Source organism: Triticum dicoccoides, chromosome 4A (assembly GCF_002162155.2).
Source record: "Triticum dicoccoides isolate Atlit2015 ecotype Zavitan chromosome 4A, WEW_v2.0, whole genome shotgun sequence".
NCBI lineage: Eukaryota > Viridiplantae > Streptophyta > Magnoliopsida > Poales > Poaceae > Triticum > Triticum dicoccoides.
Window position 1 is genome coordinate 598,091,805 of NC_041386.1, and position 24,807 is coordinate 598,116,611.

General features: G+C 44.7%; 2 protein-coding genes across 3 annotated transcripts; one reads left to right on the forward strand and one right to left on the reverse strand.

Annotated features, from left to right (window-relative positions):
* Window positions 1-2,177: 2,177 nt before the first annotated feature.
* LOC119287175 (protein HIRA) lies at window positions 2,178-7,922 on the forward strand. 2 transcript variants are annotated; one of them, XM_037566698.1, is made up of 10 exons: window positions 2,182-2,594; window positions 3,485-3,760; window positions 3,985-4,236; window positions 4,352-4,749; window positions 4,832-5,834; window positions 5,949-6,159; window positions 6,265-6,499; window positions 6,635-6,757; window positions 6,914-7,031; window positions 7,302-7,860. In XM_037566698.1, the coding sequence occupies exons 1-10, from the start codon at window positions 2,487-2,489 to the stop codon at window positions 7,569-7,571; spliced, it is 2,994 nt and encodes a 997-aa protein (XP_037422595.1). In that variant the 5' UTR covers window positions 2,182-2,486; the 3' UTR covers window positions 7,572-7,860. The 2 variants fall into 2 exon arrangements, with proteins under 2 accessions (XP_037422594.1, XP_037422595.1); XM_037566697.1 differs by having other exon boundaries at window positions 2,178-2,594; window positions 5,949-6,499; window positions 7,302-7,922.
* Window positions 7,923-8,030: 108 nt separating this feature from the next.
* LOC119287176 (GDSL esterase/lipase At5g03610-like) lies at window positions 8,031-12,589 on the reverse strand. Its single transcript, XM_037566699.1, has 4 exons — window positions 12,431-12,589; window positions 11,987-12,286; window positions 8,842-9,110; window positions 8,031-8,733 (listed from the first exon to the last, which is right to left on the reverse strand). The coding sequence occupies exons 1-4, from the start codon at window positions 12,483-12,485 to the stop codon at window positions 8,215-8,217; spliced, it is 1,143 nt and encodes a 380-aa protein (XP_037422596.1). The 5' UTR covers window positions 12,486-12,589; the 3' UTR covers window positions 8,031-8,214.
* Between the last annotated feature and the right edge of the window lie 12,218 nt (window positions 12,590-24,807).

The window sequence follows — 24,807 nt, forward strand, 5'->3', positions numbered from 1 at the left end:
TTTCCTGTACTGCTCATTGACAGGTGGGTCTCATCTGGTCTTTTATGTCTAAAAAAATATCAGCCATTGACGTGTGGGTCACTGCCACGCTGACACAGAGTATACGCCCGGATATACGTTACAATGCACCGTATTTGCACCGGACATCAAGTTAGATGACCACAAATTCGTATTTTCAAAGTTGTTGCACCAAACTGAAAACCCAACGCAAGTTATATGGCTTCACGTGATATTATCTTTATAATAAATTTGGCTACAATAGAACACAAAGATATTAAAAAAAAGCAAGTCGCAACAAATGCAGAAGTTTCAACTTTCAAGTGAACAGAAGAGACATGGTGCTCTTATGTGTCATAGCAGCCTGAAACCTCATAAATTTCTCTCCATAATAATTTTGCAATTTGATAGGATTTGATTTATTATAAATACCAATACACCATACTTCATCTGGTGAATGTGTGTTACTGAACCACGAGTGCGTATCACCATTCACATTCTAGTTTCTGACGCCAATATGCATGATTGTTCGACACCAATACGCATGATTATTCAACAATGTATTGGTACTAATTAGTTTCTGACAATTAGAAGAAAACAACTGAATTCTTAGCACAATTAGCTAAACATATTAGGTAGGCATTGGCAGAATAGCTTGCTACCAGTTTCTAGGATCAACTAGGAACATGCTAAGGGAGATGATCACAGAATGGCTTGCTACCACTAGTCCTCTTTTTTATGTAGCACAAGAGACATATGCCATCAACCTTAACATCACTTTTGTAAACCTCCATAGCACTAAGACCATCACCAAAAGGGTCTGGATTGCTAGATCTTTTAAATAGCGCAAAAGAACAATATTGACTCTAATGATGTCTATTTTAAAATCTTCTTACAACTAGCTCATACGTTTTGTTTTCTAATCAATTTAACACAACCAATACATGAATGCACAAATAAGAGTTCAGTTGGGAAGAACTGCGGAAAACAAAGGCCACCCATAGTTCCATACTCACAAGAGAGCGGTGGATCTGCGCTTGAACATTCATATGAAGGTGAGCTACGAAGGCACACAAACATAGCTCGAGGCAACTCCCGAGTCTCGAGTCCCGTGTCCTTTGTTCCTGACTGGCGACCTGGATGGGTGACGATGGCGACAAACCTGGATGGGATACAGTGCAATCCTCGAGGGGGAGGCGGCATTATCCTAGAGGGGAATCAGGCGACGCGGTCGTAAAGGGGAAGGTTGCTATCTATTGGGCCATGCTAGATGCATCGACTGCAAGATAAAAATATTCCTATAGGTAGATCAATCAGGAACATGCTAGGGAGATGGACCACAGATCATTACCACTAGACGCGCAGTACCGTGCAGCGGAAATAGAGTTGGGGCAGCGCGTCTCGGAGTCAGTCTCCTCCTCGCGATTCCCTTGAACAACCAGGTGTCAGATCCCACGTAGAAGTTCGCCGGAGCGGCGCAAGTGCACCGCCTCTACGGTATCCATGCGTGCAGGAGGAATGCCGTGCGACGGATTGCTAGATCCGATGATCACATCACGGGAAAAATATATCAATTTTTTAGTGCATCTCCGAGTACGATTGGCCGGTAACAAAAATTAATAGTAATTAGTGTCGAATCGATTTGTAAGTTAATTCAAAAATATATAATTAATTAGCCAGACAATTAATTACATGTGCAATTAATTATGCCATTTAAATAGGATTTATTTTTGTGCAAAATCAATTTTAAAAACAAGTCATTAATGTAAATAATTAATTAGGCATGCAGATAACATTATACTTCGTTTATCGAAAAAAAACATTATACTTCACGCAATCCACTTTTCTAACTGTTCTTTCCAAGACTGCTCATAATCTGCCGCTTTACATCGCCACCACTCTTCAAACATTGTTTCGTCCTGTAGCAACACACGTGTAATTAGCTAGTTGGTTATAAAGTTTTTTTTTTGACGAGTTGGTTACAAAGTTATCTTGCCAATCTCACAAAAGGTTGCCAATTGTTGGCAAGTCTTGTCCAAATATTAATAGAAGCTTCCTTGTCACATTGCACAGCACTTCACACAACCTCCACAATGCACCTACCAATACAACACATCAGTACGAATCTCAAAGCAGCAGTTGCCAAGTTTCTAAATTTGTAATTTTGTTTCAATTCTTCGATTCGATTCAATTTTTTTGCCCTTCTCACGAACGCTCTCGTTCGTCCCCACCTCCCTCGCCGCCGTGTTCCTCGCCCCGCCGCCGCCGCGGCGCCCTCCTTCTCGCCGCCGTCCCCGAGCTCGGCCGCCTCCCCCCGTAAATCCACCCGCCTCCGTCATCCCGAACCCCCGGAGCCGCCCGTCCCCGCCCTCCCCTCCGCCCGAGGGGCCGCGCCGGAGCTAGGGTTTTCGGTTTCTAGGGTTTTGGTCATGGGCGCCTCGGCTTGACGAAGAAGGGGGGCGGCGGCGGCAGGAAGAGGGGGCGCGGAGATGCTGACGGAGAAGCCCAGCTGGGTTCGCCATGACGGCCTGCAGATCTTCTCCATCGACATCCAGCCCAGCGGCCTCCGCTTCGCCACGGGAGGCGGCGACCAGAAGGTTGAATTTTTTTCCCCTCTTGCTAATTTCTCGCGTGGAATTCGGCTTTGGCTTGGCCAAGCTCGGTTCTTTCCAGCGGCGAACCGGCGTTGAGGTTCAGCGTAGATGGAAATAGTGCACATCAGTGTGATGTAGTGGTAGCCATTGCTCGTTTCATACGCTGTTCTCTGCATTAGCTTGCGAGGTTCAGTGTTGTCGTTTCTCCGGCTCAGGGGAGTAGTGCCAAGCTCAGTTCTTTGCAGCCATGAATTTTGGCGTTGAGGTCAAGTGTAGATGGAAATAGTACAAATCAGTGTGTCGTAGCGCCTATTGTTCCTCATTCTATAGGTTGTCCCGTGCATAAGCGTGTGAGGTTCAGTGTTGTAGCCGTACCTTTGCTCGTTTTATACGTCGTTCTCTGCATAAGCTTGTGAGGTTCAGTGTTGTCGTTTCCGGCTTACAGGAATCTGCGTGGTTGTGTGTCTCAATTGGTTCTGCTTCTTCATTGTTGTCCTTGACTGAAGTTAGTTTGTGCTGTAGTATTAGGAACTTGTTATTTGGTGGCACTCTTTGGTCAAGCTTGAAATTTTTTGGGGCTCAAGCCTACCGTTCTTATGATGGTAATTGAGCCATTTTTCTTACTAATGGAAGGTAACTAATAGAAAGTTATGGTTCATGAATCATGATTTATTTACCGAAATAGCTGTCTGTTAGTCAAATTTATTGGTAGGATGTTTGTTTGACGATGCTAATATATTGGTTTGGTTCTGCAGTGTTGATGTTGTTAACTTGTTGTGTCATACTGCAAGAATTTTGCATCAACTCTTGTACATTATTTTTTCTATTTTAACCGATCTGTTAAGTAACATGCCTGTTGCTAATCATCATCTGTTTGTCTGCTTCAAAAATAGGTTCGCATATGGAACATGAAATCCGTGAGCAAAGACAACCAAAATGATGATTCCAACCAAAGATTGCTGGCTACAATGCGTGATCATTTCGGATCAGTAAACTGTGTGAGATGGGCCAAGCATGGACGCTATCTTGCTTCAGGATCAGACGATCAAGCTATCCTAATTCATGAAAGGAAAGCTGGTTCCGGTACATCTGAGTTTGGAAGCGGAGAGCCTGCAGATATAGAAAATTGGAAGGTCGTTATGACCTTAAGGGGGCATACTGCGGACGTGGTAATTATCTGCCAAAATTTCAGTCTAGCTATCTTTCTTCCAATTTATGGAAACCTGATAAAAATATTGATACTGTGATCTTTAATCTTTCCTATTAAACACATTCCTGTTTCTTATGCCTAAAGTAGGTAGATCTGAATGTGGTAATTATCTGCCAAAATTCCAGAGCTGCCTTTGTTAGTCTTTTGTATTAATCACGTATCTGTTTCTTATGCCGAAAGTAGGTAGATCTAAATTGGTCCCCTGATGACTCGACGTTGGCTAGCGGCAGCTTGGACAATACTGTTCACATTTGGAGCATGACAAACGGTATTTGCACTGCCGTCTTGCGGGGGCATTCCAGCTTAGTTAAAGGAGTTACTTGGGATCCTATTGGATCTTTTATTGCAAGCCAGTCAGATGACAAGACTGTTATCATATGGCGTACGAGTGACTGGAGTCTTGCTCACAAGACTGAAGGCCATTGGTCAAAATCCGTATGTTATGTTTCATGCCATTTTGTTATCAATTTACTGTTTCTGTGTCTGACACGTCTTTTGTTTGCAGAGAAGTCTTTCTTACTGAAAAATATTACTTTTCTGTGTTCCGCAGCTTGGTTCGACATTTTTTAGGCGGCTTGCTTGGTCGCCCTGTGGCCATTTCATAACCACAACTCATGGTTTCCAGAAACCTAGGCACTCGGCCCCTGTGCTTGAACGGGGCGAGTGGACTGCAACTTTTGACTTTCTGGGACATAATGCGCCTGTGGTGGTGGTGAAGTTTAATCACTCGATGTTCCGTAAGAATTTAGCTACTGGTCAAGACGCAAAGACGGCACCGGCTGGATGGGCCAATGGAGCATCAAAAACATCAGCAAAAGAATATCAACCATATAATGTTATTGCTATTGGAAGTCAAGACCGGACTATTACTGTTTGGACAACAGCAGGTGCCCGGCCATTGTTTGTTGCTAAGCATTTCTTCACTCAAAGCGTGGTTGATTTATCTTGGTAAGACACTTTAACCTTACATTTGTAACAAAAGATGTTGCCATGTGCGGCTAACGGTGGAACCATTTTTTCTCCCTTACAGGAGCCCTGATGGTTATTCACTTTTCGCGTGCTCTCTGGATGGATCAGTTGCGACCTTTCACTTTGAAGCAAAGGAGCTTGGATACAGGCTAAGTGATTCTGAACTGGATGAATTAAAGAGGAGTAGATATGGTGATGTCAGAGGGAGGCAATCAAATCTAGCTGAAAGCCCTGCGCAGTTGCTGCTAGAAGAAGCATCAGTGAAGCAATTGGCTGCCAAGAAGGCGACACCTATCGTCCAACAATATCAGGCACCCCCAAAAGTTCCTGCAGATGTACCTAAACCACCTCCTGTTGTGGTTGTGGAGAGTCAGAAAGCTCCTGAAACTCTACCTGAAGGCGAAAAGAAAACAGCAGGTCAAGCGGCTGATGACACGTCTAAAGTTACCCGGGTATCTAGTCCAGTAAAACAAAGGGAATACCGGCGTCCTGATGGTCGGAAAAGAATAATTCCAGAGGCAGTGGGATTTCCTTCTAACCAGGAAAACTTGTCCAACCGTCCTCAGAATCAAGTTGTTGATTTTTCATCCCTAGATCAGCGAATGCGCCCTGGAGAGAATGGAATAAGATCATCCTACGGTACCGGTAACTGTAACAATTGTGGAGTTAGGGAACGCTCTGGCATCACAGCAAGAGCTAACATTAGCGAGAGTCTTGTTATTCAAAAAGCTTCAGCTGGTACTGGCAGGGATGGAAGGTTGAGTGTTGAACACACTGGTTCTGTTGTTCCAGGCTTGCTGGCCTCCTCCTCTGAGCTCTCTATTTTTGTATTCAATAAGAAGGACAATGATGATTCTTTGCCAGTCTGCCTTGAAGCCAAGCCAGTAGAACGTTCTGCAGGTGATATGATTGGACTGGGTGGTTCCTTTTCAACAAAAGAAACCGAGATTAGATGTACAAAAGGAACAGAAACTCTTTGGTCCGATCGCATCTCCGGAAAAGTTACTGTCTTGGCTGGTAATGCAAACTTCTGGGCAGTTGGCTGTGAAGATGGCTGCCTGCAGGTAGAAATAACCCCTCTGGTGTACTTTTTTTGTTTCGTTGATTTTGTGTGTTTTCAGTTTTTTGAAGAATGTTAGCCCTAAACTACCCAATCAATTGTGTTCTGGTTTGATTAGGTTTACACAAAATGTGGGATGCGAGCAATGCCAGCAATGATGATGGGCTCCTCAGCTGTTTTTATAGATTGTGATGACTGCTGGAAACTATTACTTGTAACAAGGAGAGGTTTAATGTACATATGGGATCTCAATAACAGGACCTGCATCTTGCAAGATTCTTTGGCGTCTTTGGTTACCTCTCCAGATGAGGCATCAGCCAAAGATTCTGGTAAAACATTTACATCCAGTCCTTCCTCAGTTCACCTTGCTGCATCTCGATTAGTGTCTGATGCATGTTGTTTCTTGAAGTTGAACTTTCTTTCTTGCGTGACAGGTGCAGTAAAGGTTATATCTGCTAAGTTCTCAAGATGTGGTTCGCCCTTGGTTGTCCTTGCCACCCGGCACGCTTTCCTCTACGACATGAGCATGAAGTGCTGGCTAAGGATTGCGGATGATTGTTTTCCAGCATCAAATTTTTCTAGCTCGTTTAGTTCTACTCAAGGTGGAGAGCTAGGAAAGTTGCAGATTGATATAGGAAAGTTCATGGCTAGAAAGCCTGTTTGGAGCAGGTATGCAAAGCTCCTTTGGTTTATTTATTTAGTCTTATAGATGCTTGAAACTAATGTCTGTGACAAGCTGGGTGCCTATTGCACAGTATCCCAGAGTTTGTTCTGAATGTACCTGTGTGACTGTTTCCACCTCAGGGTCACAGACGATGGAGTGCAGACGCGGGCCCATCTTGAGACCCAGCTAGCAGCTTCGTTGGCTTTGAAGTCTTCACAGGAATATCGCCAATGCCTCCTATCCTACATTAGGTTTTTGGCAAGGTTAGCTCATTATATATCATTCAGCGCATCTGTACAGATTCTGCTCTCTTCACTTTTAGTATTTTCTGTAAGCATGAACTTTATCTGTTCAATTGGTTGAGAGATTTCGTCTTGAAGTAGTATCATGCTTTGCTGAAATCCTTCTTTCGCCTGCAGAGAGGCAGATGAATCTCGCCTACGTGAAGTCTGCGAGAGCTTTCTTGGCCCTCCCATGGGCATGGTTGGTGCTGTGTCTACCGATGCGAATAATCCGTCATGGGATCCTGATGTTCTTGTAAGGCTCTTTTTCTGTTAGATTCCATGGCATACATATGAATGTTTAGTTATTCCATAGACTGGTAGTTTCTGTTAGTTGCTACAGTCCTTCCTGTTACAGGTACCAGCTTCACAGAAGACAGATTATTTGAACCTTGGATTATACTCAATTTCTATATTAACTGAAGGGCTTAGAAACATTGAATTATATAGTAATTGTATTCGATTTCAACACCGGTGTCAGTTGCGCTCTTCGATTGATAAACTTTGCTGGTGGTTACTTTTGCAGGGAATGAAGAAACATAAACTTCTCAGGGAAGACATACTTCCTTCGATGGCGACAAACCGCAAAGTCCAGCGGCTGCTCAACGAGTTCATGGACCTGCTGTCGGAGTACGAAAGCGCCGCCGAGGAAAACGTCGACAAAATGGACGTGACGCCTCCAGCAGCAGATGCCAAGGTCGATAAAATGGACGTGACACCTCCAGCAGCAGATGCCAAGGTCGATAAAATGGACGTCACACCTCCCGCGACAGAAGCCAAGGACGCCACCGCGTAGCAAACAAACCCTTCCGGTCCGGTTTGCTGGCGATTTATTGACCCCTTGGTAAGCATAGAGAAAAAGTGCATACACCATAGTGTATTTTGAGAACTTTCTCGTGGTTGTTTTATTCTGCTTGTAGTTCCTAGTGTCCCCCGCCTGTTCGTCAAGGTGTGACCTCGGCGGAATGACTTTAACCTGTTCGCTGTAACGCGGGTGTAACAACAGTAGAAAGAAAGCGAGGTCGCCTGATATGGTTCTGTAACAGTTTTATCCGTAGAAGGTCTTGAGGAACTTTTTGGGTCCATAGGCGCAATGCCGTTTCTTATTGCGAGCAGGATGCACGGTGCATCCGCTTCCTTTTCCGAAGCGAAATGGTGTGTTCTCTTCTCGCTCATGCGTCATAGTTCGATGCTCGGCTTGGCTTACTCGATCTTTACTCGGAATAGAGTAGCGAATTTCAGTTGTTGAGGTGAGTGGAGCAGAAGCAAATGGAACAAATTTTGCACTTGCTTCTTGTATTTTGGAAGCTGCTTGTTTCAGGTGAAGCAGAGACAGGGGAGAACAAGGGTGTTGGTTAGTGCTGCTTTCTGCTGGGTACTAGTAATGTTGTAATGGTATCCTCTGTCTATTACAAATGAAAAACCATGGCCATGTCTTGTCAGGTGGAGAGGAAGCTCTTGACGGCGACCCTGAAGGTGCCGGCGACAGCAGCCCAGGCGGCCTGCGTCGGGTGCACGTCGTCCCAGTAGAAGTAGCGGCCGGGGTCGTCGCAGAGCGTGTACTGCCGTGTGCCGTTCTCATTCTCCTCGCCGCAGTAGCCGTCGGCCCTGAAGCTCTCGCAGCATGGCCGCAGCGTGCTCGCGAACCTGCTGCTGCTCTTGTTGTCGTCGTTGAGGAGGATGTCGGCGAAGGGGGTGTGGACGTCGAGGAGGAGGAAGGTGCGGTTGTTGGGGTCGAGGGCGCCGAGGATGGACCGGAGCGCGGTGTTGTGCTGCGCGGCGCCGGCGTTGGCCAGTGGGTCGCAGCCGGTGTAGTTGAGCAGGCGGGTGAATGTCGGCGTGCAGCCCATGGGGTGCAGGTTGGTCACCACCACCCTCCGCATCCCCGCCTCGTCGCGCAGCCGCCGGAGCTGCTCCCGGAGCTCCCGCACCACCGTCGGGATGTACGCGATCGCCGCCTGCACTCGGAGAGCAGAACAACTCCGTCAGTCAATCAGATATGGGCAGTAGCTTGACACCTGACAGCAACAGATTGTAGTAGCGGTTGTTGCATAGTGAGGACGTACGCTGGTGCCGTTGTCCTTGTCGGCGGCGGCGTAGGCGTAGTCGTTGCCGGAGACGACGACGAGCGCCGTCCGCTTGCCGCAGCCGCGCTGCTGGCTGTGGTGCATGGCCTGGAAGAGGTCGATCTGGGCGCTGATGTTGCGCTGGAAGTTGCCGGTGTCGAGCACGCCGGCGCCGCCGACGGCGAAGTTCATGCCGCGCGCGAGGGTCTCCCGCGACGCCCGCCGCCGCGCCTTGTAGGCCACCGGTGTCCGCATCCCCAGCGCCGAAGCTGCACGCACATCGGCACATGCATATGCCACGTCAGACAAAAAATAGTTAAGTAGAAACACTACGCCAATGACAGTACAAAACACTCATCTCAAACATACTATCTCCCGTTTCTCCGACAAGTATGAGTAGATTAGTGATGATCTCATGGTGTAGTATAACTACTATTTGCCTATATCTATATGTCAGTTACCTGAATATTTCATGCGACTCGGTCACTTTCATCAGGACCACTAGATCTTGATCCAACGGCCAAAAAAAATGCATTTTACTTCCTCCGGGCCCCTCTGCCATGCGCCGCTCTGCCCTCCCCATCGCCGCCCAAGTCATCCCTCTAAGCCACACCCCAATCAACAGCGTCGGCGACAAACCGGTCTCAAGTTTCGGACTCACTCCCGCCGGATCTCCTCATCCATGGTCGGCGCTCGCCACCGGTGCACCTCACAACATCCCGGCCTACGGCCTCACGCAGAGTAGAAAGTGACCGACGCTCAAATTGTTTTGAGGTTACCTGACGGTTAGCAAGCCTGCATAACTACTCCCTCCGTTCCCAAACATAAGTCTTTTTAGAGATTTCAACGAATGACTACGTATAAAGTAAAATGAGTGAATATACACTTTAAAATATGTCTACATACATCTGTGTGTTATATTTCATTTAAAATATCTAAAAAAACTTATATTTAAAAACCGAGGAAGTATAAATTAATCTAGCTTTTGTGCTGGAAAGGGGAAGATGCCAGGGGTGTGGCTGGAGCCGGGAATATCTTACTGTCCCTTTCTCTGACATGGAATGGAAGTAGTACCAAGGCATTAGTAGTTAGCAGATTCAGATTTGCTACTAGCCTTTAAGACTTTTTTGATTTATACAAATAAATAAACTAAATAATACTCTCTCCGTCCGAAAAAGTTTGTCTCTCAAATGGATGTATCTAGCACCAAGCACCAAGTTAGTGCTAGATTCATCCATTTTAAGAACAAAGTTGGGACAAGTTTTTTCAGACGGAGGGAGTACTAATGTGCATGGCGACTAATCAATCATCCTAAGCTATTGACTGACTGATCAGTGGGTGTAAGTAAGCTGATGAGAATAATCCGAGGAGCTTTTGTGCTGGAAAAGGGAAGGTGTCAGGGTTAGGTTGGAGCTGGGAATATCTTACTGTCCCCTTTTCTGACATGGAATGGAAGTACTCCTACTGGTTGTTAGCAGATTCAGATTTGCTAAGTAGCTTTTGACACCTTTTGATTTAGTACTGACTAAACAACGTGTATGGTGCACATGGTAGCACGTAGTCAGTACGAGAAAGATCTCGCTAGCTTAGATTAAAGTTTGGACCCTCGTATCTGGCGAACGTTTGCCAAGAATGGGCGGCATTCCGAATGAGTGTCGCTCCGAAGAAACTGCCACCCCGCATACACTAAAAATGCCATAAAAATCGTTCAAAATGTCATATGTTCCTGGTGAACGTTTGTCGGGTAACATTTAAAGTTCCCTGGCGAAACAGAGCATTGCCATTGCCTGAGAAATATGCAACACTATAGTGGTGTTTATATGTCAAAAAATTGCATGAGTAGCATGACTCCTACCTGATACATTATGAGGATGGTAGTGTAGCCGAGTGTGATGCGCCACCACCCTATGAAAAAGCCTATGTAGTACGGTCAGCTCTCAGCTGGTTTGCAACAAAAACGTCGGTCAGATTATGAAAGCTCCTGCCGGCGCTTCAGACAAGCTGCGTAGCACATCTGATCTGACCGGACAAGCACTGGAATCGATGGATGTGTCATGTGTGCATGCTATACATTGTTATGCTCAGCCTTCATCAGCTTACACTCAACAGAAGATAGGAAATATATACTTATTTTGTTTCGTATGTAATCCTAGTGAAATCTTAACAGGGCTTATATTTAAGAATGAAGGGACTATATGCTAGTTTAATAATGCATATCGATCGATCATGGGTGAAGCCAGGAGTGGGCTTGAGTCGTGACAAGACGACGGTAGTCGGTGAAATGCTTGCTACACACGCACGAGGTTGGGCGTGCAGATGCATGTGCGCGCGCATGCACACTGATGAATTTAGCTCAATGTGTGCATGCATGGGTACACCCTACAGATGCATGGAAAGAGGAATGGCGGCATGTGTCCATTTTGCCGGCGACATGCAACGCATGCAGCTAGCGTATGGCCAAGATGGGTGATCATGTTGCACCCAACCGTGAAGACCGACATGTTACCAAAATGAAATGAAAAGAAGAAGATGAAAATGCAAGAGGATTAGTTACCGGCCGTCTGGCCATGTATAGTAGAACTCAACGAATTAGTACCCCTAGTTACTCCACCGTTTCTTTTTTACTTCGCGTATAAGATCTTTCTGAAGTCAAGTTTCAGAAATTTCGACCAAATTTATATTTAGAAATGCCAACATCTCCAATATTAAAGTTATATGATGCGGAAATTAATTCGACGATGCATCTAATAACATCTATTTGGAACTACTATTGTGAATGTTTGATATTTTTTTTTACATAAACACGGTCAGACTTCAAATAAATCTTATATGCGAAATAAAAAGAGATTAGGGAGTACTCCGTCGTCCACCCAACGATTTGGACACGACCTATCTGTGTATGTATCAACCAATCAATGCATTGGCGAGCGAATTCCATGGACAGCTTGATTTCTGCGTCCATCTATCTATCTATTGGACTTCATTTGGACCCAACGACCAACTGCATACTACACATGTATTTACTCCGTCCACTGCACCGCACAGCACCGCCGTGCCACGTCTTCTCCGGGGAGGCGAGCGTCCGGAGTAGTAATCGACGGCGAGGACTAGCGAAGGAGGAGCAGGGTGTGGTTAGTGGACTTACCGACGAAGTCTGTGAGGACGCGGCCGTCGGAGAATCGGCCGGCGGGGCGGCGCGGGAAGGTCTTGCCATATGGGTCGTACCAGGCGTGGGTGAGCTCCCGCCCCAGGTTCCCCAGGTTGCCCGTGTCCGCGTACGAGTCGCCGAACACCCACAGCTCCTCCGCCACCTCATGCTTCCGATGGTGACGACCACGACTCCTCCCCTGCTGCTTGCTCGCCCGCTCGCCGCCGGCCGGGCACCCGTCCGCCGACGCGGCCGAGGCAGCGGGCAACAGCGCCCCGACCAGCAGCATCGCCAGGCCTTCAGTTCATCAGAGAGACAGAGGGCAAATCAATGAGTGGAGTCAGAGAAGCAGAGAGCGAGAATTGAAGTGAGCCGGCGTGGTTAGCTGATGAGCAATAAATGGTCTCTTTTATGGCTAGGATGGATCGACTGGCTGCTTACAGAGAAGGGCCCCGGCGGCGGCCACCGACGGCGGGCGGCTCCGGCGGTGCTCCATGGCCGTGGAGGTGTGGTATGTGGCCGGCCTCGACCGCTTCGCGACTGTCTGTCTGATGCCCCTATGAGTGATGGCGCGGTTTGTGGTGTGGGAGGTGAGGGATATGGGCCTGTGCCGGAGAGGAAGCTTTATAGTCGGCGTACGTACGCCATACATCTCCGGCCGCTATGACTGGAATGGATGGAGACACTCTAGCAGTCAGTGGACACCGCCATTATTCCTTCCTCGAAACCATAAATAATGTCAGCACCTCATGCGTGATGCGTGTATATCTGAATTTCTCCATGCATGGGCTGCATGGTCAACACCTGTACACGCTATACGTATGAGACGACGCGGTTTTCTTTAATTTGTATGTATACATGTACTCCCTCCATTTCTTCGAGCATAAGATTTGTCTGAAGTCAAACGACTGAAGTTTGACCAAATATATGATGCATATAATGGTATTGATTCAGTATTGTGTGTGCTGATATTTTTTCTATAAAGTTGGTCAAATTTTATGAAGTTTGACTTTAGACAAATTTTATATTAAAAAATAGCAACATTTATAATACTAAAGTTGTATAGTAGGAGTATGAAAAATAATTTCATGATGCATCTAATGATATGGACTTAGTATTGTCGGTGTCGATATTTTTTGATATAAAATTGATCAATGTTTACAAAGTTTGACTTCAGACAAATTTTATAAGCAGACTGAAAAGGGACGGAGGGAGTATGTCTTTAATTATCCTTATTATTGTATATCTTCAAATATGACTATACTAGTAGTACTTTTTTTGTGTTGTATATACACGCCAGCGAGACGGTTCCCTATATTTGGCTCTATATATACGTTTTCGTGTACGTACGTACCCAACCAAAATGACTGCTGCCTGTCCAGCTATGCTCAGGTCAGGTTGTATTAATCACGCTCGCTGGGTCTGACCGGCCGATCTGGACAGCCAACCGCCACCGAAACGGCCGGCCCACCGTCGCCGTCGTGCTACAGCGAGCCAGCCTGCAGCCACCCCCCGTCGTCAGCCACGGTTGGACGTACACACGGCTCCGGCCTCCGGCCATGGACTGCTGCATTAACTCTGAACCGTCGTCTCTCTGCAGCCGCGTCAGTCGGGCAAGAACCAGTGTCAATGGAAGTCGTATCATGATAGTTTTACCCCGTTGAGCGAGTAGCAGTAGCGGTGGGTGGTTTCGTGTTCTTTGTAAGATCAAACTTGCTTTCGTTTAGCCCTTCTTTTATCAAAAAGAAAGTTTTACCGCATTTTGTTTCAGTTTTAGGCAGCAGATTCTCGCAGGAAAAATTAGAAGCTTAATTTTTCTTTTATAACCAGCTTTGCTAGTGAAGTTGAACTTGGATTCCGACTATTTTCGGTGCAGTTACCTAAAGCACGCCCCCAATGTACTTCAGTGGCAATCATCTTTGCCGGTGAGGCGAATTCATATGTGATTCAAAGTCAATTCCAACTGAAAACAGCAATGCCTTAAGTCGACCACAGTAGTTTCTCTCCCCCTCACTCCTGTGCCTCGCCTCCGGTGAGTTCTTGTCCGAGCCCTCGCCGACGACACTGCGGTGTCATCGTCTCGCTTTGCTTCCGTCAAATACGACGAACAGTCGATACGAAAGTGGTCCCCTTCTGGATTCGATGTTGACACGGTTGAAGGATCGGGTTGGAGCAGTCCTTCGAGATCTTAATGGTATGTTTTTTTTTGTTTTGGACATAACAGAAAGTTCATCGCTGCAGCAAACGAAAAAAATTGATACTTGCTTGGAGTCTGGTTTTTTTATAGAAGTTTCTCCCTAAATATGTAATTAGTGTTATAGTAGGAGTACACACTAGAAAAACTCGCAAGTGCCCCTCTATACTTTTGGGATCACTTAGATGTGAATATATTTTTATTTTCTTTTTATGATCGATTGTGTCACTTAGATGTGCAACAACCAAACCACTAGAAAAACTCGCAAGAACTGTTAAGATGATTCCATTCCTGTGTCAGCAGGAGCTAGCAAGTCAGAAGAAGCCTCCAAGGACGCACATGTTTATTCTCCTCGCTCGCTCTGACACAGCCTAAATAGTCCGAATAGACCAGCGGCAGAATCTTAGCTTTACGAGATGCATGCTCCGCGTATGTATGCTGCATCGTCTGTTCGTCCCAGCCACCCACAAACCCACCTAATAAAGCTGCTATTATCACTAATTTGGCCTGTTATTAGTTCAGTTTAGTCAGTGCCACTGTCAGGCGCCGCGTGCTTAAGCGGCGGTGCATGCTAGCAATGTCGGTACACGTACGTGCTTCCAAAGTTGACCAGCACTGACGTGTCCTGTTTCAGACAAAAGGATAGGAGATAATCAACACGTACTGTAGCTTGCGTGGAGACTGACGCGTGGGCATGCTCTGCGTTCAGAATCTTTTTTTGGATTTTACTGTTCACCGGATACATGTGAGCTCGGGATCCTGTTTCAGACAAAAGGATAGGAGATAATGCCAAAAATATTTTTTAATGCTTTGAAAAATTCTAAAAGAAATTGTGAATGTTCACAATGAATGTGGCTACAAGCACTAAAAGTTTCAAGTCCAAACTCGAAACACATATTGAGAAACAAAAATGTGAAATCTAGTATGAATAGCGTAAAGAAGAGACAAAAGCAATATTGACACTATGATTTGTCTTTTTTGTTTCTCAATGTACATTTTGATTTTGGACCTGAAATTTTTAGGGAATGTAGTGAGATTCCTTGTGAACATTTTCATTTTTTGGAATTTTTTGAAACATTTTAAAATATATTTTGTCTTCCCGTATATGCCACATCCAACACCTCCTTGATCTTCATGACAGCTTCCTCAATTCTTTTACAATCTTGTTCTTTCAACAAGATGCTCGAGTAACCTAACTCTACCAAAGTCCGCAAAGCCTACAATTTTTTAAAACATAGGAAAGCAGTCATGCTCACACTAGTAGAAAACAGAGCTTTAAAACCGGTTCGTAAGGACCTTTAGTGCCGGTTTCATAACCGGCAGTAATTGGTGGGCACTAAAGCCCCCCCCCCCCCTTAGTACCGGTTCGGCACGAACCGGCGCTAAAGTGCCACCACATGGCGTGAGCTCGCGCCCTGGTATGGGGGACCTTTAGTACCGGTTGGTGTTACCAAACGGTACTAAAATGTTTTTTTTTGAAAATTTTGGAATTTTTTTTTTATTTTTTTTATTTTTAATTTTTCTGAATTATTTGGTGATTTAGTCTCTAATCACCTCTCTTAACTACTCAAATGTGGATCACTCATTTCAAATCATCTAACTTCCCGACCGGTCACCCATCCCTCTCACTACTCCAGCCCGAGCACGCTTAACTTTCGGGTTCTATTCTCCTTCATTTCCAAGTCTGCACTTGTTGTTTTCCTTACAATAGTAAGATGTCAATCCTATTAATCCTCAGGAGTTTAGCTTGAGCATGAAGTCACATATTTCACTGTTTTGAGTTTGAAACTATTATTCTAAAAAACAGTAATTATTTAGTAACACTAATATTTCTTGAATAAGTTTGACCATAGTTTGACCATAGTTTGACCAGATTTGACCAAAATTCAAAAAACAATGAAATAATTATTTAGTAACACTAATATTCTTGAATAATTATGTAGTAACATTAATACTTCTTGAATAAGTAGTTTGATCAGATTTAACATTTTTTTTAAAAAAACTTAAATTTGACCATATCTTTTTTTCCTTTTGGAATTTGAGGATTCTAAAAAATTTGATGCAACTAAAATTTCATCCGCATCCGGTTCGTTTCCACCCATAGATGAACCCTAACTAATTTGATGCAACTAAAATTTGAAGAACCCTAGGCAGAGGTAGGGGAGGGGGAGGAGCAGGCGTGCTCACCTCGGGTGCTTGCGGCGAGGGAGGGGCAAAGGCGTCGAGGTCGGGGTCGGGGCTCGAGCGCGCGCCGGAGGGCGGCGTCGAGGTCGGTGTCGGGGGCGTCGTCGAGGTCGGAGTCGGGGGCGGCGTCGAGGTCGGGGGCAGGGGCAGCGTCGAATCCGGGGTCGGGGGCAGCGTCGAGGGTGTGCGGAGAGGGACGGGAGAGCGTGCGGCGGCTGACAAACGATGGCGGCGGCGACAACGGAGGAATTGGATTTGGGGGAAGTGGCCGTAGGAAAGAACGAACTGCGCGGTTAAGTCAGAAGTAGCAGTAGCGCGTTCCAGGAAGTGCGCTACTGCTAAGCTAGCTACATCGCATTCCTCGATACGCGCTACTGCTATTCCTTTCTCTTTTTCCCCTTTTTCATTTATTTTTCTTTACATTTTATTTTTTCCTTTCACCTTTTTCTATTTCTTTCAGTTTCATTTACTTTTCTATTTGCTTTCCATTTAATTTTATTTCCTTTAGCAGTAGCGCCTTTCAGCGTAAACGCGCTGCTACAAAGCAAGTAGCGGTAGCGCGGTTCGACGTAGATCGCTACTATTATGTGTAGCATATCGGCTAAGCCATGGGAATTTTAGTAGTAGCGCTTTTATCTTCAGGCGCGCTACTGCTAGAACTGTATCTGTAGCACCATTTACATCAGCGCAGTACTGCTACTTAGCACCAGCGTGCTTTTTTAACACGTGCTACTGCTAAAAATCTGTGTATAAGGTTTTCCCTAGTAGTGATTGATAGAACCTCAAATAATTATGACGATATCCAGGCAATGATCATTATATAGGCATCACGTCCAAGATTAGTAGACCGACTTCTGCCTGCATCTACTACTATTACTCCACACATCGACCGCTATCCAGTATGCATCTAGTGTATTAAGTTCATTGAGAAATGGAGTAATGCAATAAGAACGATGGCATGACGTAGACAAGATCTATCTATGTAGAGATAGACCCCATCGTTTTATCCTTAGTAGCAACGATGCATACGTGTTGTTTCCCTTTCTGTCACTGGGATCAAGCACCGTAAGATCGAACCCACTACAAAGCACCTCTTCACACTGCAAGATAAATAGATCAAGTTGGCCAAACAAAACCCAAATATCGAAGAAGAAATACGAGGCTATAAGCAATCGTGCATATAAGAGATCAAAGAAACTCAAATAACTTTCATGGATATAAAAAGATAGATCTGATCATAAACTCAAAGTTCATCGATGCGAACAAACACACCGTAAAAGAGTTACATCATATGGATCTCCAAGAGATTATTATATTGAGAATCAAGAGAGAGAAAGAGAGATGAAGCCATCTAGCTACTAACTATGGACCCGAAGGTCTACAAAGAACTACTCACGCGTCATCAGAGGGGCACCAATGGAGGTGGTGAACCCCATCCGAGATGGTGTCTAGATTGGATCTGGTGGTTCTGGACTCTGTGGTGGCTGGACGAATATTTCATCGACTTCCCTAGGGTTCTAGGATTTTTGGGATATTTGTAGAGCAAAGAGGCGGTTCGGGGCACCCGAGGTGGGCACAACCCATCAGGGCGCACCTGGGACTCCTGGTATGCCCTGGTGGGTTCTCCCCTCCCCGGGACACCCCCAGGTGCAACCAGGGCCCAACATGTTCCTTCTGGTCCATTAAAAATCTCCGTGAAGTTTTGTGGCATTTGGACTCCGTCTGATATTGATTTTCTGCGATGTAAAAAACACGGAAACAATAGGAACTGGCACTTGGCACTATGTCAATAGGTTAGTACCAAAAAATGATATAAAATGACTATAAAATGATTATAAAATATCCAAGATTGATAATATAACAGCATGGAACAATCACAAATTATAGATACGTTGGAGACATATCAGCATCCCCAAGCTTAACTCCTACTCGTCCTCGAGTAGGTAAGTGGTAAAAACAGAATTTTTGATGTCGAATGCTGCCTCTCATGTCATATCATATTCTTTTCTTTATAGCATGGACAATTGGACTTTTAGTTGTTCAAAGCAATAGTCTAGTTTTGACATGATAATTTAGATACTCAAGCATATCAACAAGCAACCATGTCTTCCAGAATATCAACGCTAAAATAAGCTATCCCTAGCCCATCATGCTCAAACATTGATCCATTCATGAAACACACTCGAATATTAGCTACACCCAATGCTTAAGTACGATCATATTTCTTCCTAGTTGGTGCTTTTATAAGAGAAGTTGGAGACTCAAAATAAAAATTGCATAAAGTAAAAGAAAGGCCTTTCGCAGAGCGAAGTAGGGATTTGTAGAGGTGCCAGATATCAAAGGGAAAAACTTAGAGATAAAAACAATTTTGAGAGGTGTATCCATCCAACCAATGAAAACGACTTAGAGTTCCCAATACTTTCCATGCATAGATATATCATAGGCGGTTCCCAAACAGAAAATAAAGTTTGTTCCTTTTTCCACCATACTTTCACTTTCTGTGGCTAACTGTATCCACAGGTGCCCTCCATACCAACACTTTCCAAGTAATTTATTATTTGACAACATAAAGTAAATTCAATTTTTTTGCATTTCGGGACTGGGCATCCCTAATACCTTTTCCTTACTCTCGTGCAATGACAAGTGAACAAAACTCATCTTGAGAATAACACATCTAGCATGGAAAATATTAGCCACCCCTCACTGCTCCGCGAGCAAAACAAACACATAAAAGAGAAGTTTATTTTGAAAATTAGAGATGGCACATGGAAATTTTCTTAGAATGGCAAAGAATATCGCATATAGGTAGATATAGTGGACTCATATATGTGGCAAAACTGGGTTAAAGGATTTTGGATGCACAAGTAGTGATCATACTTATTGCAAAATGAAGGCTAGCAAAAGATTGGGAAGCGACCAACTAAGAAACGAATAATTTCATAAGCAAGCATTAAGCATAAATAACACCGAATAATGCACCATAAGTAGGATATAATTTCATTGCATGACTATTGACTTTCGTGCTTGCATAGGAAATCACAAACCTTAACATCAATATTCTTACTAAAACATAATTACTCATCGAGATGACTCACATATCACATCATCATATCTCAAAACTATTACTAAGAATCAAGTTTATTTTGTCCAATGATCTTCATGAATTTTTTTATTATATCCTTATTGGATATATATCACTTTGGGACTAATTTTCATGTCTTGCTTTTGAGAAGCTCCAACAAATATAAGTGAAGATAATGAGCATAATAATTTTTTCTTTCTCTCAAATTAATTTAAGTGAAGTAAGAGAGAATTTCTTGAAAATTTTACTAACTCTAAAATAAATCTAAGTGAAGCAAGAGAGAATTTCTTCAAAAATACTAAAGCACACCGTGCTCAAAAAGATATAAGTGAAGCACTAGAGTAAGTCCATTGCTCATAAAAATTTAAGTGAAGCATAGAGAGCAATTCTAACAAGTCATGACATAATTTTGGCTCTCTCAAATAGGTGTGTCCAGCAAGAAATGATGACTTAAAACACAAAATAAAACAAGCAAAGACTCATATCATACAAGATGCTCCAAGCAAAACACATATCATGTGACGAATAAAAATATAGTTTCGAGTAAAATACCAATGATCATTGGAAGAAAGCGGGGATGCCACTCGGGGGCATTCCCAAGCTTAGTTGGTTGCTCATTTTTGGATAATAGCTTGGGATGCCGGGGCATCCCCAAGCTTAGGCTCTTCCATCCTTCCTTCATCCAACGTAAGATAACCCAAAACTTGAAAACTTCAATCGCACAAAACTCAACAAAACCTTCGTGAGATCCGTTAGTGTAAGAAAATAATAAATCACTACTATAAGTACTTTGGTACCTTCCTACCAAACTTATGGTAAGGTTTACATCAGGTCTGGTACACAACATGGCATACATAATAGACCCTATGGCCGAGGCATAGGGGATGACACTCATCTTTTCTCTATCTCCTGCCATGGTCGGGCATTGAGCCGTGCTCAATCTCACACCTTGCAATACAGGCAAGAACCCCTTCTTGGACTGATCCATATTGAACTTCTTCAATATCTTGTCAAGGTACGTGCTTTGTAAAAGACCAATGAGGCGTCTCGATCTATCTCTATAGATCTTGATGCCTAATATATAAGCAACTTCTCCAAGGTCCTTCATTGAAAAACGCTTATTCAAGTAGGCCTTTATGCTTTCCAAGAATTCTATATCATTTCCCATCAATAGTATGTCATCCACATATAATATGAGAAATGCTACAGAGCTCCCACTCACTTTCTTGTAAACACAGGCTTCTCCATAAGTCTGCGTAAACCCAAACGCTTTGATCATCTCATCAAATCGAATGTTCCAACTCTGAGATGCTTGCACCAGCCCATAGATTGAGTGTTGGAGCTTGCACACCTTGTCAGCATTCTTAGGATCGACAAAACCTTCTGGCTGCATCATATACAGTTCTTCCTTAAGGAAACCATTAAGGAATGTCGTTTTAACGTCCATTTGCCATATCTCATAATCATAGAATGCGGCAATTGCTAACATGATTCAGACGGACTTCAGCTTCGCTACGGGCGAGAAAGTCTCATCGTGGTCAACCCCTTGAACTTGTCGATAACCCTTAGCGACAAGCCGAGCCTTATAGATGGTCACATTACCATCCGCATCTATCTTCTTCTTAAAGATCCATTTATTTTCTATGGCTCACCGATCATCGGGCAAGTCAGTCAAAGTCCATACTTTGTTTTCATACATGGATCCTATCTCGGATTTCATGGCTTCCAGCCAGTTGTCGAAATCCGGGCCCGCCATCGCTTCTTCATAGTTCGAAGGTTCACCATTGTCTAACAACATGATTTCTAGGACAGGGTTGCCGTACCACTCTGGTGCGGAACATGTCCTTGTGGACCTACGAAGTTCAGTAGCAACTTGATCTGAAGTCCCTTGATCATCATCATTAACTCACTCTCTAGTCGGTGCAGGCACCACAGAAATATTTTCTTGAGTTGTGCTACTTTCTGGTTCAAGAGGCAGTACTTCATCAAGTTCTACTTTCCTCCCACTTACTTCTTTTGAGAGAAACTCTTTCTCCAGAAAGGATCCATTCTTGGCAACAAAGATCTTGCCTTCGGATCTGAGGTAGAAGGTATACCCAATAGTTTCCTTAGGGTATCCTATGAAGACGCATTTTTCCTTGGGTTCGAGCTTTTCAGGTTGAAGTTTCTTGACATAAGCATCGCATCCCCAAACTTTTAGAAACGACAGCTTAGGTTTCTTCCCAAACCATAATTCATACGGTGTCGTCTCAACGGATTTCGACAGAGCCCTATTTAAAGTGAATGCGGTAGTCTCTAAAGCATATCCCCAAAATGATAGCGGTAGGTCGGTAAGAGACATCATAGATCGCACCATGTCCAACAAAGTGCGATTACGACGTTCGGACACACCATTACGCTGAGGTGTTCCAGGCGGCGTGAGTTGTGAAAAAATTCCACATTTCCTTAAGTGCGTGCCAAATTCGTGACTCAAATATCCCCCCCCCCATGATCTGATCGCAAGAACTTTATTTTCCTGTCACGTTGATTCTCTACCTCATGATGAAAATTCCTTGAACTTTTCAAAGGTCTCAGACTTGGGTTTCATTAAGTAGACATATCCAAATCTACTCAAGTCATCTATGAGGGTGAGAACATAATGATAGCCACCGCGAGCCTCAACACTCATTGGACCACACACATCAGTATGTATGATTTCCAATAAGTTGGTTGCTCGCTCCATTGTTCCGGAGAACGGAGTCTTGGTCATTTTGCCCATGAGGCATGGTTCGCACGTGTCAAATGATTCATAATCAAGAGACTCCAAAAGTTCATCTGCATGGAGTTTCTTCATGCGCTTGACACCAATGTGACCAAGGCGGCAGTGCCACAAGTATGTGGGACTATCATTATCAACCTTACACTTCTTGGCATTCACACTATGAACATGTGTAACATCACGTTCGAGATTAAACAAGAATAAACCATTGACCAGCGGGGCATGACCATAAAACATATCTCTCAAATAAATGGAACAACCATTATTCTCGGATTTAAATGAGTAGCCATCTCGCATTAAACGAGATCCAGATACAATGTTCATGCTCAAAGCTGGTACTAAATAACAATAATTGAGGTTTAAAACTAATCCCGTAGGTAAATGTAGAGGCAGCGTGCCGACGGCGATCACATCGACCTTGGAACCATTCCCGACGCGCATCGTCACCTCGTCCTTCGCCAGTCTCCACTTATTCCGCAGCTCCTGTTTTGAGTTACAAATATGAGCAACCGCAACGTTATCAAATACCCAGGAGCTACTACGAGCGCCGGTTAGGTACACATCAATAACATGTATATCACATATACCTTTGGTATTGCCGGCCTTCTTATCCGCTAAGTACTTGGAGCAGTTCCGCTTCTAGTGACCGTTTCCCTTGCAATAAAAGCACTCAGTCTCAGGCTTGGGTCCATGCTTTGGCTTCTTCCCGGCAACTGGCTTACCGGGCGCGACAACTCCCTTGCCATCCTTCTTGAAGTTCTTCTTACCCTTGCCTTTCTTGAACTTAGTGGTTTTATTCACCATCAACACTTGATGTTCCTTTCTGATCTCCACCTTCGCTGATTTCAACATTAAATATACCTAAGGAATGGTCTTTTCCATCCCCTGCATATTGAAATTCATCACAAAGCTCTTGTAGCTAGGTGGGAGCGACTGAAGGATTCTGTCAACGACCGCATCATCCGGGAGATTAACTCCCAACTGAGATAAGCGGTTGTGCAATCCAGACATTTTGAGTATGTGCTCGCTGACAGAACTATTCTCCTCCATTTTACAACTGTAGAACTTGTCGGAGACTTCATATCTCTCGACCCGGGCATGAGCTTGGAAAACCATTTCCAGCTTTCGGAACATTTCATATGCTCTGTGCTGCTCAAAATGCTTTTGGAGCCCCGGTTCTAAGTTGTAAAGCATGCCGCACTGGACCAGGGAGTAATCATCACTGCGCGAATGACAGGCGTTCATAACGTCTTGAGTTGCTGGGAAAACAGGTGCATCACCTAGCGGTGCTTCAATGACATATGCTTTCTTGGCAGCTATGAGGATAATCCTTAGGTTACGGACCCAGCCTGTGTAGTTTCTACCATCGTCTTTTAGCTTGGTTTTCTCTAGGAACGCGTTGAAGTTGAGGGCAACATTAGCGTGGGCCATTTGATCTACAAGACATATTGCAAAGTTTTAGAATATGTTCATGATAATTAAGTTCATCTAATCAAATTATTTAATGAACTCTCACTCAGATAGACATCCCTCTAGTCATCTAAGTGATACATGATCCAAGTCAACTAGGCCGTGTCCGATCATCACGTGAGACGGACTAGTCATCATCGGTGAACATCTTCATGTTGATCGTATATTCTATACGACTCATGTTCGACCTTTCGGTCTTCCGTGTTCTGAGGCCATGTCTGTACATGCTAGGCTCGTCAGGTCAACCTAAGTGTATTGCGTGTGTAAATCTGGCTTACACCTGTTGTATGCGAACTGTTAGAACCTATCACCCGATCATCACGTGGTGCTTCGGAACAACGGACCTTAGCAGTGGTGCACAGTTAGGGGGGAGGACACTTTCTTGAAATTATTGCGAGGGATCATCTTATTTATGCTACCGTCGTTCTAAGCAAATAAGATGCAAAATGTTGGGGAACGTAGTAATTTCAAAAAATTTCCTACGCACACGCAAGATTATGGTGATGCATAGCAACGAGAGGGGAGAGTGTTGTCTATGTACCCTCGTAGACCGAAGCGGAAGCGTTGACGCAACATAGAGGAAGTAGTCGTACGTCTTCCTGGTCCAACCGATCCAAGCACCGTTACTCCGGCACCTCCGAGTTCTTGGCACACGTTCAGCTGGATGACGCTCCCCGGGCTCCGATCCAGCAAAGCTTCGGGGAGGAGTTCTGTCAGCACGACGGCGTGGTGACGATCTTGATGTTCAACCGTCGCAGGGCTTCGCCTAAGCACCGCTACAATATGACCGAGGTGTAATATCGTGGAGGGGGGCACCGCACACGGCTAAGGAACGATCACGAAGATCAACTTGTGTGTCCTAGGGTGCCCCCCTGCCCCCGTATATAAAGGAGCCAAGGGGAGGGGCGACCGGCCAAGGAGGGGCGCGCCAAGGGGGAGTCCTACTCCCACCGGGAGTAGGACTCCCTTCTTTCCTAGTTGGAGAAGGAGAAGGGGGGAAAGAGGAGGAAGAGGGAAAGGAAAGGGGGGCGCCGCCCCCCTCTCCTTGTCCTATTCAGACTAGGGAGGCGAGGGGCACGCGGCCACCTCTTGCCTCCTTTCCTCTTCTCCCTTAGGGCCCATGTAGGCCC